At 37.5% G+C, this 16213-nt stretch overlaps 1 protein-coding gene across 7 annotated transcripts in view; it reads right to left on the bottom strand.

The window, feature by feature from the left end:
• Window positions 1-16213, bottom strand: part of MPP7 (MAGUK p55 scaffold protein 7) — a 159561-nt gene that overhangs the window by 36812 nt on the left and 106536 nt on the right. For all 7 annotated transcript variants that reach the window (XM_076331758.1, XM_076331756.1, XM_076331760.1 and 4 more), the window contains 4 exons: window positions 12488-12619; window positions 4024-4105; window positions 2369-2454; window positions 487-561 (listed from right to left, as the gene is read on the bottom strand). In XM_076331758.1, the coding sequence (XP_076187873.1) occupies window positions 487-561; window positions 2369-2454; window positions 4024-4105; window positions 12488-12619 (375 nt within the window). The remainder of the gene's footprint in view (window positions 1-486; window positions 562-2368; window positions 2455-4023; window positions 4106-12487; window positions 12620-16213) is intronic.

Consider the following 16213-nt stretch of genomic DNA (forward strand, 5'->3'; position numbering starts at 1 on the left):
AAACATCCTTATGGACGTCTAACATTAGAAGTTCATATGGGAATGTTAAATTCATTACTTCTGCAACTGCAATCCCAATGTAGTAAAGGCTCTATGATCCAAGGCAAATAAGACTTTGCAGGTGAATAGTGTGCCCATATGGGGAACAGAAGAGAAAGTACTTTTGAATCAAGGTGCTATCAAATGTCTTCTACCCAGTGTACGACGGAAGAAAAGGAGTACTTGGAAGCAAGCCAGGTCCTCGCAGAAGGCTGAAGATTACCTATGTCAACTTCACGGCTGTAGAGTTAGGGCTTAAGAACCACGTTACATCCACTTGTAAATCCAGCATGTGAGTATTGAAGTGTGCGGTGCGCTACACATTGTCACATTAGAAAAACTCAGTCCGGAGGCATAAATCACATTCTTGGTTCTGTCATCCAAGCAAACAATACGTATCCTCAGCATAACAGTTACTGCAATAGCTTCTGAAACAGTCTTGCCTACCTTGCCTTCTTTCACTGGCATTTCTTCCTTCACACTAGGTATAATTTTAAATGTAATTGCTCCTTGAGACTGAGCCTGGTGAACATTTGAAAAGAAAATGCACTGAGAATTAAGCTGTACGTTTCAAAGAAATCTTAAAAGGAAAAGAAATTCAAATTAATTTAAAAATATTCAAATATAATGAATCTATCCTCTCCCAAGCATGATCCATGGAGTTTGACAGCTTCACCATACCAAACTTTGCACTGCAAAGATTAAAATACCCACTTGAAACTCTCAGTTTTGTTTGCTTCACTGGTGGACAGAGATGGACTGTTAAAAACTAGGACCTGCATGTTTCAGAGGTCCCACTTCTGCACTGAAAGCAGGAACAAATGCTACAGCTAAAATGTATGCATATTAGAAGCAACTGCTGGACTCCTGGCACAGTTTGGACATCCCTGGAAAAATCCAACTAACATTTCATTTTTCAAAAAAAGATAGAAAAACTCAAACAGGCTTGTGCCATATTTATCGTATAAAACTATTGGGGGGGGGATTTATTCTTCTGGCAACTTTAAGAAACTAGAAAAGAAAAACATTTTTGAATAGACTACGTGTACTAAATAGGAAAAAAGCCCTCCACTATAAATCTTAAAACAAGTTAGCCATCATCAACCACCTCATCCATTCATTTTTCCCTATATCCCACTTAAAGTGTGTCTGGCTGCATTTTACTTATTAACCACAATATATTCCCACTGCCTCAGTGACATTTTGCTATTGAAGGAAGTGCTAATCAGCTGGAGCCTCTGCTACTATTGCATGCAGCCGACAAGTTTCATAAAACTAGCAGAGTGCAACAGACAGCCAACGATTTAAGCAAAATGGAAACAGGCCTGTCCACTACCAAGCGAGACATACTTCTGCCGGCATGTCTGTGATCCAAGAGCTCACTGTTTGACAAGCAGCAGCCAAGTTCTTATTTCACCAGCCGTAGGACTGGAATCAATAATTCTGTTACTTTTGAAACAAGCTCTAACTAGCTTTTGATGTTTATATTGTACCTTGAGGAGATAAATAGGGAAATTGTTCACACCTTTTCTAGTGCTATTGTGTTTCTAGATATTTTTAAATATTAATTTTTTCAGGAAAATATGTTTCTGTAGGGAACACAAAACCAGAAAGCAAGTATGAATACCAGTGGGCTAACACTTGAAATGAATCATCTCAGTTATTGAACCAAAACCGTGAGACAGCCACTCAATTCAGCAGGACAGCAAGGTATTTATGTATACAGAAATGCCTACACCATGACTATAAAAAGCTGTCATGACTCTCATTGGTTTTCTTTGCCGTAAAAATATTAAATATTTCTGAAAAAGTCTAAATTACTTAATTTGCAGTAGTGCTCCATAAGTGAATAATTAGGCTGGCTGTAGAGATCGTGTGGTTCAGAGGAGTGCAAACATAATCATTTATATGGCTATATACTGCAAATCAATATAAAATACAATTTTAATATACCAGTTAATTTATTCTATCAAGTACTTCTATTATGAATTAATTTTCACATGGAGTTAATGCGTTATTAATGAATACATTTAAAATAGTTTGAATTCAACAGATCATGGTGTGCCTTAAAAACTGTAGATTATACACTGAGGTCTGCAACATATTTATAGCCATATTACTGTCATTAACTCTTTACAAGTAATTTGTAATTGCATATATATGTAATGCGTGGAAAATTATTCTTTAAGAGAAAGACTTGTAAATGATAGCGCTGGGAGAAAAGGCATTATTGTAGAATATACTTTTTTCTGAGAAATACACCTGTATTATAAGTCTAATTACTTTTTCTTGACTCCCCTAAATTAATTTTAAAATGTTTGGTATTTACCAAAATGTGTATTATTTCTTCAGGTTTTTTATCATCTACGGGAATCCCATTGACTTCCCTCAGTTCATCACCAACATGAATAAGACCTACAGAAGGCAAAGAGGAGTTGTTAAACAGTAGCTACATATTATACAAAAAATGCCATTAACATTCAGCTTTTTTCTCCCTTGTTCATCCACTTTAAGCTCTAACTTAAAAGCAGGAATATATGGTGAACACAACAACAGCTACTGTCCTCACAGGTAAGTTTGAGATGGTTGGTTTACTCACCTCCCTTCCTTCCTCCTGAAAATTAGTAATTAGTACCGTTTCTCTATGACTCTTCCACACTTTTATGCAGATGTTTGAAAAATGCCTGTACCAATTCTTTTTCTACTCATACTACTTTCTTATTGCTACACAGCTGCAAGTACTGCAAAGATCACTTAGGCTATGAGTGCTAATTTGTGGCACAAATGCTTCTTAATTTAACAATATATATCTAGATTTACTCCATTACCCCAGCCAAGTGTGAAACACAGCTGTCCTAGATTCTCTTCAATGAAAAGAGGCCCTTTAGAGTGTAACTCAGGACCTCTTGCATGAGTTCTTTCAGACTTTCAGCATCCCAAATGAAACAATGGCAGTCAAGGATGTGCTGGTATTTTGAGAATTACCAGCTGGAACTCCAAATGGATGTACTAATATAAAATAATTCAGCCATCCTGAGTTCCTCCATCAGCAGGTTGTAATCTTGGCACATCCTACAATTTCTAAGTGGATGTCTTCAATTGGAAACAAACCATGATACATCTTAAAAAAACCCTGTATCTGCTAACTCAAAGATACCTGGTTGCAAGTGAACTGGGGAAAAAAATTCAGCATGAATCATAGAATCATTAAGGTTGGAAAAGACCTCTAAGGTCATCGAGTCCAACCATCAACCCAACACCACCAGGCCCACTAAACCATGTCCCTAAGCGCCACATATACTTGTCTTTTAAATACCTCCAGGGATGGGGACTCAACCACTTCCCTGGGCAGCCTGGTCCAATGTTTCACCACTCTTTCACTAAAGAAATTTTTCCTCACGTCCAATCTAAACCTCCCCTGGCGCAACTGGAGGCCATTTCCTCTCATCCTATCGCTAGTTACTTGGGAGAAGAGACCGACACCCACCTCGCCACAACCTCCTTTCAGGTAGTTGTAGAGCGCGATGAGGTCTCCCCTCAGCCTCCTTTTCTCCAGGCTAAACAACCCCAGTTCCCTCAGCCGCTCCTCGTAAGATTTGTTCTCCACACCCTTCACCAGCTTCGTTGCCCTTCTCTGGACGTGCTCCAGCACCTCGACGTCCTTCTTGTAGTGAGGGGCCCAAAACTGAACACAGTATTCGAGGTGCGGCCTCACCAGTGCCGAGTACAGGGGCACGATCACTTCCCTACTCCTGCTGGCCACACTATTTCTGATACAGGCCAGGATGCCATTGGCCTTCTTGGCTGCCTGGGCACACAATGCTTTCACCAGTACTGAAATATCACTTTGGAAAGCTGTCCAAACCCCAAATACTTTTGCTTGTGATAGTGATGTATTTTGTGTGTACAAAATGCTCCCATTTTATCTCATCTTTTTCTCAGTTATAGAACTTGAATGGCTAGTGGAAAACAGCAACACGTTACCACTTCTATCTGCAGCTCCTCCACGCATTATCCTGGCCACCACAATTGCACCAGTATGTTCATCCCTTTTAATAGTAGCCCCCTTTAAAAAAAAAAAAGTTATTTGGTTAATCTTACCATAATTCTAATTCACTACACTAAAAAAACATTTGCTATGTAAAACTGCAAAAAGTTGACATCGGATCAATGTGTGAGTAAGCCAGAAATGATACTTGCTCATGAAAAGAATATACAAACTATGTTGCTCTATTACCGTCCTATTAAAATGTGACTTCTCCATTCAGAACTGACTCATGCAGTTTGGACTAATGATACAAGAAGTTTACTTTTTGACTTAATGTTAACAGCAGCATACCTTACTTGAGTCTGTTGCTAAAACTATACTAAACTATTACTAAGAATTGATAATTGTTTTTCCTGCATTAAAACAGGCCAAGTTACATACTATGGGTACAAAAAGTTTATCCACGTTCGTAATAGTTGCACTTTGTGCTCAGAACTGCCTGTGTACCCACTAATCATAGTTTTGCTTTACATTGTTAGCAATAAACAAACACGAATGAGGAATGCCCCTGCACATCAGGGCTCACCTGGAATACCCGCGGGACAGAAATGCAGAGGAGGGGAACATTTCCTGAGTTAGTCATGACTGTTTTCATACATTACACAAACACCGTGCAAGGCGTTTAAGCAAAATGACATCATGTAGTTAGATTTCCAGTGAATAGCTGTCTAGATGAGAAAAATGCCTTTGTAACTAGAACTGCGAGGGTGCGCTGAAAAGGGGCACAAGGTGATGGGGAAGCAGCAGGCAGCAGCAGTGACAAGTGAGAAGGGAAGGGAAGCGGAGGCACGGAGCCGCTGCCTAAGCTGCAGTGCCAGTCCTTTCAGGCAGACGGGAAGCAGTGAGGGGGGGAATGCCGGCCCTGCTCTGGAAGGCAGAATCCGCAGAATAACGAGGGGGATTTTAGCTAGATAAGTCGTACTGTATAATCACCTCCAAAAAGGTTATTTGATCCAGTATTTTTAAAAAACACCACAAATAAAGCAACTCCTGGCCAACAGCTTTTTATCCGCACACGATTACTTTGCCATGCCAATGTAGTTAGTTACCTGCGATAGCTCTAACTTTGTTAATCAACAGAGATGTTTAGGACTCTGGCAGGTAAGTAAATTTTCTGAAAATTTCCGTATTTTTGATTAGTGAATGAACAGTATTACTTCACTGCTGAGTACAAGAGAGTGGTTACAATTTCCTTCCATCAGGTAAGTGTTGTGCTTGAAGTAAGGTACAGAAGTATTTTATAAAGTTCCTTGAATAATTAAATGCCTTTTACAGCTAGCTTTCTATATTTGTTTAGATTACAGATGAACATCATGTTTATCACTACTTCAATTTTTAAGTGTTCCATGGATGTGAAGCTGAAATATGTACAAGTAAATAATGGGGGTGACGTTTTACTACAGTTAACAATTTTACTGACTGTAAATAAACTTGTTTCCCTTTCCCTCTGCCTCTAAGATGGAAATACAGCACAGGACAAAAAAAGGGAGATTAATTTATATTTTACTATATGCAAGCTGCATTTATTGCAAATAGAGAAAAATTAAACCAGTCACCACACAATATTCTCTTTGGCTGAAACTTTAACAGTAGCCAGCACTCCACAGCAAAATTGATGTGCTGTGTTTGTGTTTTATTTTACATCTTAAATTTATTAGTATGACATTCTATCCATAAGCAAAGTAATTCTGCAACTTGCCAGCCTTATTCTTATGCGTTGTTTATAACATAATTATATTGCTAAGCATTTGTTGGTATAACAGTTTCAAATGAGTCAGAGTTTCAAAAAGATAAAGATTTAGCTGCAGCTAATCTCATTTTAAAAACTCATGATTAGACTTCTGTGCAAAAAGAATTGCGCATCATTAGGAATATTAAACAAAGCATTAACCCCTCTAGCCTATATCTCAATATTAAGTTCTGACCTTGCAGCAACAGCTATTAATATGAAGTTTATTATTAATACCTGGAAAGTTACATCTGTTTAAAAGTACAAAGCATCTTTTTGATGGATATATTCAGAAAAAAAGAAAAAAGTAGCGTTAGGATGTTAGAGCCAAATATAAATACAGGACATTTCCACTATATTGTCCACATAAAACAGAGGCTCTCCTAATTAATCAGGGAAAAAGCCTTGAATGGAAAGGCTTTATGCCTTTTACCTAGAAGTCAACACTATTAAATGCTACCGAATACAAAAGGCAAGCAATGACTGACAGGCTTCCACTGTGATCACCCAGCTACCCCAGGCCCTAACGCTGATGCCTGAAAATGGGTACTTCACTTCACCTTGTTTTTAGACAGACCCTAGAAAAAACTTTTGTGGGACTGAAGACCACAGTATTGACCCAGCCAGCATCTGGAAGTAATGGTAAGGCTCTTGTCCAAGTGGAACGGTCACTTCATGCTTTATGGGATTATCACTACCAATGTGCTGGCACAAAATGAATTCCTAGTGCAGATTAGCCAATTTGAAAGATGCCTCCGTGAAGATAACAGGTAATTTGGAATTATCAGCAGGAAATCAAGTTGGAATTTACAAGGAAATTATTTAACCCAAGTTAGCTCACTGTCAGTAACTCCTTTATGGCAAACTCAAAGTGAATGGGCAGACCCATGAAAAGCATTATTTGAGTTTATGTGGCTTTGCTGTACCTATAGTACACAAAGAAAAAAAGGGCTTCCTTAAGTTCCCCTTCCCTCCCAATTTAGAATACTTAAAAAGAAATCATCAAACACAAGTGAATTTCTTTTTGAAAACCCAAAGAGTTGATTTTCTGAAAAAGCAGTTTCTCTCGTACTGCTGCCAGCCCTTCTTAAACTATGAGGTATATATAATCTGGCAAGAATTTCTCCTTATGAGATGTTCAGCTCCAGTACTTTCAGTTACATGTGCAGGGCAGCTCCTCATTTAGAGCTTTAAAAATGGAAGAAGGTTAGACTGGACCTTGAGAGCTGGAAAATATTTTCAGTGTTGCTAGCCAAAAGTGTAAGTTACCCTAAATGAGACATATACAGATGTAATAGCATAGCTCAGTTTAAAATACTTTTAAAGGGAAAAATAAGGAGTTTGGGAGCCATATGGTGATCAGACTGAGAAAATGTTTAAAGGTGTACCATGCAAAAGCACTAAAAATAATACAAGCTCCTTCAGCAAGGCTCTTTCACTGTTTTTTGGGCTGGGTTTTTTTTTTTCAGTTTTAATGTAGTAACACTGATTGGTGAGCATTACTCAGGGTTTCACAGATGTGATCTTTATTAGTTCATCCATTTATCTGCTGGTTCCAGAATATAAACATTATAAGCCTTTATTTTTAAAGAAAGAAAGACTAGCCTGTAAAATAAATTACTAATAAGAGAGTTTGAAACATCGGTAATATTTTTGCATGCCTTTCTGTTAAACAAAAGCACATGCAGACATTGAATGCAAATAAGTACTTCAATAAGCCTTATTTTAATTCATTCTCTATTGAAAATGCAAATACAAATATCAGTTACCTACCTTATAGTGAAGAGTTATTTAAAAGTTGATACCCACATACATGTAGACTATGCACACTAAAGCTGTCCCTACACCCAAATTAATCCCACCTATAAAATAGTTGGGTTCATTCACTATAGGAACTGAGCTACAGGGACTCAGAGTGAGAGGCAAGCAAGAGCTGTAGAATTTGCATCGGCAGAACATGTAAACGACTCCTAAATCATCACAATTCATTTCACCCAAGTTCAGCTATGAAAATCAGGTATCTAGTTCAAGCTAGGTGTCTAGGCTCCTCCTATACTTAATGAAAAGAAATAGGCAGCTCCGGAGAATGAATCATCCTTTCATTAAGGCAGGCATCTTAAATAGATTGCATGGTTCATTCTCTGGAGCTGCCTATTTTTCTCTTGACTACAGACACAGCATAGAGTTTTCAAATGGCTAAATCTATGTGAAATGAATCTGTGTGACAAAGAAGCAACCATCTGAACATGAAGAAGCATCCTATTCAGAATAACTGCATGACAGCTGTAACAAACCTGGAATATCATTTGGGAGCTGGAAGTAGTGTGAGCCAGGAACTGAACTCCTGGCAGTGTGGTTATACACCTCGGATATCAGGAACGCTAACCAGGAACATGGCAGTGGCTGAAAAAGCCCTGGAGAGGTAGGCATAAGTAAAAGCCCTCCAAGCTATCTGACAAAAAGCCTAATTATAGCCAAGTGAATTTTGGACTATCTCTGAAAAGAGATGTTTCTACTTCTCTTTACGTAAGGTTCGAGATGTTCTAAATTACTTTGTTCAGATAAAACGTCCTAACACAATTTCACCTCGCTTGAGCGAGACACTACTAGAATGGCATTTGCTAATAGAGCATTTAGGGGGGGAAAAAAAAAACCACACAACTGTGGAAGGATTAACAAAAAGTTTAAATCATCTCTTCCAAAAAACTGGAAGAAAGTTCAGCAATGACTTCTGAACTGATGAAATCTGGCAAACAGAAGGCCCTCCCACAAACCATGTGTTTCCCTCTCTTTTGAGATGATTACTCCAGGGAACTCAGGCTTCATTAATATGTGATTAACACTGGCTCAGAACACTGGTGAGGTGCTTAACTCAGAGAAAAGCACGAACAAGTACAAGAGCAAATGTGGTGCAGTTTTATATAAAAATGGTCACTAGATATAGAATAGAATCATAGAATCATTTAGGTTGGAAAAGACCTTTAAGATCATTAAGTCCAACTGTAAGATCATCGAGTCCAACCGTATATTCCAAAGAAGTTAAGAGTGCCTAATTTTCTTCACAGAGAGTACCGTTGAAAGTCATCCAAAGGAGATATCCAATTCCAGAACTTCCAGGGTGTGCAGCTGATGTAAAGCTTACTATTTTGCAGAAAAATATTCTCTACTGTTTGCGTACAAATAGAGAATGAAAATGTACCTGAGGCGAAAGAAAAGTTCAGAGCGCTCAGTATCTTCAAGTCAAAAAACCAGACAATCTCCATCCCAGAAAAAATATTGTATGGTACCTCCAATCTCAAGTTCAGTAGCAAGAATCCTGATACAACTATGCAAGTGGAAGTCAGACTTTATGACTGGAGAATAGTGAATAGATAAACTGAATACATAGAGACTCTTTGGATCTGTACTCAGCTAAGAATATCCAAGACTTTAGAACAAGCTCTGAAGGAAAAACCGTTAAAAAGACATGGAAATAAATAGAAAATGAAATTTTAAATAGTTTAGTAAACATAGATCATGGCATAACCTTTCTTCAGTAAAACAACTTCAGGAAGCATAGATGCGGTAGATCTAATATACCTAGCATAAACCTGTCTTTATTTATTCTGCCATGCCATATTCTGGTAAGACCTTATCTGAATTAATATCCATGTTTTCTCACCCCTACCTAAGAAAAAAAATTAATCTGGGGAAGGCAAAGACACAAACAGTAGGTTTGTTATGTATCGTGGTGGTGGTGTCATAACAATAATTGACTATCAGTCTGCCACAAAGAATGTTTGACATTAATGATGTTAAAATGGATTGAAGGTGGGTTACGGAAGAGGAGGACGACACTATACACTATTCTTTGAAGTCTTCCTGGAGAACAATTAACATGCAAAACAGAACTCACCATAAGCTCTTCTCCAACCAAAATAAAACATCAAGAAAGGCTGGGAATTTGGAGAGACCACAAATAGTCCTTTCCCCTACAGATAACCTATAATCTTTGAAACGTTGGTTGAAGGGCAGCTTTTAGAAGTCATTTATGCCAATCTCCTGCTCAGAGCAGGACTACTGTCAATGCCAGATCAGGTCACCCATTGCCTTATGGAATAGGTTGGAAATTGCACATCTCCGGCCAGTCTGCTCCAGTGCTGTACTTCCCACTGAATGAAATGCTTTTGTTAATTCTCAGACTAAACCTCCCAGGGCTGCAACTTGTGGCCATTGCCCTGTGTTTTAGCATCTTTTACTGCTGAGAAGAGTTTGACTCTACTGTCCTTGTGAGCTCTCCACTCTCAAGTAGTTGGAGGCTGCAAATTAGCTCCCGCCCTTTGCCTCTTCCTAGTAATAAGTCTATCACAGATTCCTTTATAATACTCTTTTCGCCTTGGTAATTACACTAAACAGTCTTGACAAACTGAAGACTGAGTTATCTCACTTTTTTTTTTGTATTTTCCATGGCTGCGTTCTGTCTAGTAAAAGAAAGTTATAATAAAAAAACCCTTATTTCTTACCTCCTTAGCACAGCAGTTGTACTAAGCTGGATGGACCTTTTGAGAGACTGTACTGGTTTTGGCTGGGATAGAGTTAATTTCCTTCATAGTAGCTCGTATGGGGCTGTGTTTTGGATTTGTGCTGGAAACAGTGTTGACAATACAGGGATGTTTTCATTATTGCTGAGCAGTGCTTACACAGAGTCAAGGCCTTTTCTGCTTCTCACACCCCCCCACCAGCGAGTAGGCTGGGGGTGCACAAGAAGCTGGGAGGGGACATGGCTGGGACAGGTGACCCCAACGGACCAAAGGGATAACCCATATCGTATGATGTCATGCTCAGCAATAAAAGCTGGTGGAAGGAGGAGAAGAGTGGGGACACTTGGAGTTACGGCATGTTGTCTTCCCAAGTCACCATGATGAAGCATGATGGAGCCCTGCTTTCCTGGGGATGGCTAAACATCTGCCTGCCAACGGGAAGTAGTGAATGAATTCCTCATTTTGCTTTGCTTGCCTGCAGCTTTTGCTTTACCTGTTAAACCGTCTTTATCTCAACCCACGAGTTTTCTCACTTTTATCCTTCTGATTCTCTCCCACATCCCACTGGGGACAGTGAGCAAGCGGCTGGGTGGGGTTGAGCTGCCTACCGAGGTTAAACCACAACAGACAGGCAGGCCCCTGGAAGAGTTTAGTATCCCACTGGCGTGAATGGGCAAGAGTGGAATCTGAGGAACAGCCCAAGGATAACCTTTGGGTTAGGCAACTCTATTTGTCCCTTTAAGAGGGCCTAAATCTCAAAAGCCAATATACAGTGTATATATCTCATAAGTTTTTAGAAAAATCTGTCAGTTTTGTTTTCAAAGTTGCTATTTATCCAGTTCACTTTGAGATACTATTAACTTATAGTATTTAACTCACAAAAGTCTTAGTAGCAAATCATGTTTGAAACATGAAACTATGTAAATGAAGATTGAGATTTTTCTGACAAATTCAAGAAAAAACAACAATAAGGGTGTTTTCATTAACAATAAAAATAAGCTGCTCAATTAGAACTCATCTCATACTATATGTTCAAATTTCTTCACACCTTTCAGAATTAATACTCTTTCTGATACTACATCCTAAAGCAAGTTTGTTTTCTTCCTCAAAGAATTTCTTTGATAAAAAAAGGAAAGCTTAAAGCTGTGATTTAAATATTTGGGTAACAAAATTTTAAATCTGTTAAAACAAAGTAAAAGCTTTCCAGGTGGTCAAACTTTTAATTATGCCCATGGGCACCTACAGGCAGTCAATACCAAAACTTATTTCGTGTTTATTGATGCCAGAAATCCATCCAGAATAAGAGTGACAGTAAGGTATCTTCTGTGGGACAAGCTACCCCTGTACGTCAAACAGAGGCATCGTTCTCCCTCTGTAATCTCAAGTACAGAACCACGGCTTTCTCAAAGTAACTTTGCAGATATTTCTTCAGGATTGCTATCCATTAAAACAAATATCCAGTACAACATAAAACAAAGCTCTTACTGGTTTGCAGGAGAAAAAGAATATAGTTAAACTTTATACAAGATGACTCCCACTCTACAGCAAATAAAAATAACCAAATCAGTAAAGCATTTTAATATTCTTGTAATACAACCTAGGTTTAGTCCTTTCATTTTTCCAGATATCCCCATGAAGATATTAACTTTCTAGTATTCATAATCCAAAGTACAACAACAGACATCTTAAATTTGCCCAGATTTCAACTCAAGTATTTTAAAATATGTTTTTATGCTTTCTTTTCAGTGTATCGAAAGGTCACATTTTTTACATGAATGCTAACAGGCACAGTTCACAACAAAGGTCAAGATTTCTTTGGGGATTCATTCTCCCTCTCTCATTTTAAAACAAGTTCATGATTTGAATTCAAGATAAAAGATGAATATTATTGATCTAAATGGTCAGACTGGCCCACATATATAATGCTCAAACACCATGAATGAACAAATTCTTACTATTCATTTCATGTGCTTTACTAATAACGACTGCAAATGGAATTCACAAGTGTATTATTGAACGTTATGAATAAACATGCGTAATGTCCGTCTATCCACATTTCAAGTTAATGTCACCCATTCATATTCATAATCTGAACACTCCCCACCCTACACGCAAACATAAAAACCCAAAACAGAAGACGGGGTTACTTACCAATGGTTCCCTGTTTTTGACGAGTCTGATTATTTTGACTGAATCTTCTTCCTCATCAATATCGTCAGGCATGGGGGGCAAGACAGGATCATAGTTCTTCTGAGCAACAGTATCATGTACAGAGAGCAAAGCCTGGAAACATTAATAGTCAGTATATTATTTCGCATCTGAAAAGTTTATGAAGGACAAAGCAGAGGATATTATTTATAGCCTAACTCTACTAGCGTGATGCATGTAGATTGAATATACGTCTTGTATACAATTTTAACACATGTCAAACTGATGAAAGAACTCCATAAAGTATATATTTTCATATACACAATGTATGCATCTAGTAAATTGTGGATACCAAACAGTGTCTTCATACACATGGAAATATCGAGTACTTTGCATATTAGCTTGAAATAACAAGAATTATGATCAGGAGAAAACCCAAGTCTCCTGAAGTAAGAACATCATTCTACTTGTCCCAGATAAAAAGTTTCTTTGATACAGTAAGCAGTCCTATGAAACAAATAAGCAAAATAAGCATCTTCCAGTACTTCTGTTCAAGCATGAGACGCATGACATTAAGCTGTTGCCCAACCATTCCCTTCAGAGGGGCTCTGGAAGCTTACCTGGTTACCGGATGCCTTTCATACTAGCTCCCTTTCATATAAGCTCCAATTTATCTTAGGAATTTTTAATTTATTGTGGAATTCATAATTGAGATTGAGGAACTTATGGCTGAAACGATTTGGTTCAGGCAGGTGCTTATCAACCACCTCGCATGTCTTGCCTCCTTTCTTTCTCTATTGCTTCTGCTGTTCACACATAGCTTGAACAAGAGATTTTTCAAAGAAAAGCCTAACAAAGCCTGACAAAAGGTTCAATCTTAAAAATAAAATAATTTAAGAACTTGCAGAAATTAAAAAATCTTGAAAGTCTAAAGGAAGTTAGAAAGCTCATTCACCTAAGGCTCTAAAAAAATCTCAGCTGTAATCTAAAATTCACAGCTTTTTCTAGATACAGAACTCAAAGTTCTTTTCTATTTTGAAAATTCTTCATTATCTGTAATACCTTTTAAACTGGTGAAAAATGGTTAAGTAATGCTTTTAGTTTTGTAGTGAAAAATACGCATTATAACAGGAATAACAGCAACAGCCATACATACAATTCTATCTACTGCTTTCAGTTGCTTCTGTTTTCAAGTAGTTGCTCCTAAATACTTGAATATTTTACATTTTGACCTGATATTTTTTCCCAAAGAGTCAATATTACAAAAGTTCTAGGCTGAATTGCAGAATTAATTTGCAAACTGATAACCTTCCCGACAGTAAAAATAAAGCATTTTGGAAAATTTTGAGATGTTTAGGATAAAGCAGAACATACCAACATTGTTGACATGGATGATATCAGAAGATATCATATCAATGACTGTAATAATGAATCTATTATAACAATTACAACAGTGATTAAGAAGAAACTCCTTAATAAAGAACAGAAAATGGCTACATTTCCCTGATGCCAGTTTACTTGCTACTTAATAAACAGGCCAATAATATTAGACTGGGTACACAAATGACCAGAAACTGCATGTTCTCAAGGGTAATGCAAATGTTTTAAAAAAGCATGACACTTCCATTACGCTATTCCAGGATTTTTTTCCTGAATGGAGGAGACTGTAACAACAGAAAACAATTTCCAGGCAACGCTACAAGCTATCATGTCAAAAGCAGAAGGCAAAGAGTGTATGGTAATCTTGAAATTCTGAAGTTTAAATTTGAAGTTAGGTCTTCAACAAAATAAACACAGACGAAGATCATGCCAGCTTCATGAGAATTTGCTATTGTTTTACTAATTTCTATGCATACTGTACAAATTGATAAAAACATTTCAACACACTAATTATTTCCGTTTTTCTTCCCAAGACACAGTTATGAATTTGTACTATTTACCATTAGAAATTACCAGCTTCCTCCCACCAAAGATTAGTTTTACTTTAGATCTGAGCTAAAAACCTCAGGCTAGCAATTATGGTTCCTCCTGGAAATGCGTATTATGAAGCATTACATATGTAAAAGCCATGCAATCACATGCAGTCCTCTAAGGATGTATGTGAAATATCAAAGACATACTAAAACAAAAGTAGTGTTTGCTTTTACTTCAGGCTACTTACAGTTAAGACTTCTAAAACTAGTCTTCTGCAATTACGTTTTTCCACATAAAGCTACGGCACATTCATGGACTGTTTCAATTTAATGAGGTTCTATATTGCAGTTTAAAAACTATCAGGCAGATAGAGAAAACAGATGAAAATAATCTAAAGCACCACTTCCAGAGTGAAAGGTAGCAACTTAAAACATGTTCACGAGAACCTACCCTTGACAATGAAACTTGCAAAACAGATTCTGTCTGCTACTACACTGAATTATGCCACCAGTGTTAATAAGATACTTCCCTGCTCTGACTGCCAGATCAGCCTCCTGGACACCACGCACAAAAGGACGATGCAGCCCAAGTATTATAAACCAATGCGAATCAATGTCTGGTATTTATGATGCTTTTCTTCCCTCACAACAACTGGAACTTATCAACCCCTTCCCTCCCCCTCCCAAAAAACATATTAAACCACAATGTACTACAGTTTTCAATATAAGATCTTTTACCCAAACTCTGGTATTATTTTATCTCGGTGCAAAGATGCATATTTTAGGTAAGAGTATGAATGCCAGAAGTTGTGTCTTTTCTCAGTTAAGTTTCCAGAAGAGCTTCTCCAGAAGAGCTTCTGTCATCACAAACTTGTTTATGCTGTATACTGAACATACTAAGATTTCTTTCCTGCTTGTCTTCCATCACTGCTTCTTCTAACACACTACTCTCTGTCCACTGTAGTTGCCCTTGAAATAGTCAGCAGCATAGACATTGGGCAATAATTATCTGCAAGCAAAACTTATAAAGTTTTATTTTGATTTCACTTAATGTATTCAACTAGAGGTGATCAGAGCCTGTCCTCGAGAGAACTTCCATGTCTTGAACACACGAAAAAATGACCATATTCACAGACTAAAGGGACATTTCTTCAGCAGCTTCTTTGTACTGTGCATTTAATGTATGCTTAGTCCAAAAAACTATCAGACTAGACTTTTATAGAAAAGGTTGGGACTTTTTTAAAAACAAATTACAAGTGCCAAGACATAAAACTTGGATCCCATCATGAACAACATTTGCACAGAATAATTGTGCAGTAAATGCACAAGGCAATATAAAGGTAGTAATGTTCTCTTTCTGTACCTAAGATGCGATCGATTTATTCACTGCAGTTTTATACTCCATGATACTAATTTTTGCCTATCCCAAGAAACTGCAAGAAGTGCAGATGACATCTTAATTTTTTTTTTATGTTTTGTTTTCAAATACACAACCCTTTGGAACTATGCACGTATGATTCAAGATTAGGGTCATGTATATTTAAGCACCTCTGGAAAAAAGATTTTATTTCAGCTCTAAGTTCTATGCTTATGATTCACTAATGTAAACACGGTCCATATTTAGAACTTGAAAGAAGGTATGATTGAAACTCCTGCACTACCTAAATATAAATATTGATGTTCAGCTAAATTCTTAGACATGATCTAGCTGGAAATGAATACTTTCATCAGACCTCTGAAATGTCTAACAACTAGTGCTGTATTTTTCATATTAAAGCTATCACTGATCATTTCACAGTTTATAAATTGAAATTTT

Source organism: Aptenodytes patagonicus, chromosome 2 (assembly GCF_965638725.1).
Source record: "Aptenodytes patagonicus chromosome 2, bAptPat1.pri.cur, whole genome shotgun sequence".
NCBI classification, from domain to species: domain Eukaryota; kingdom Metazoa; phylum Chordata; class Aves; order Sphenisciformes; family Spheniscidae; genus Aptenodytes; species Aptenodytes patagonicus.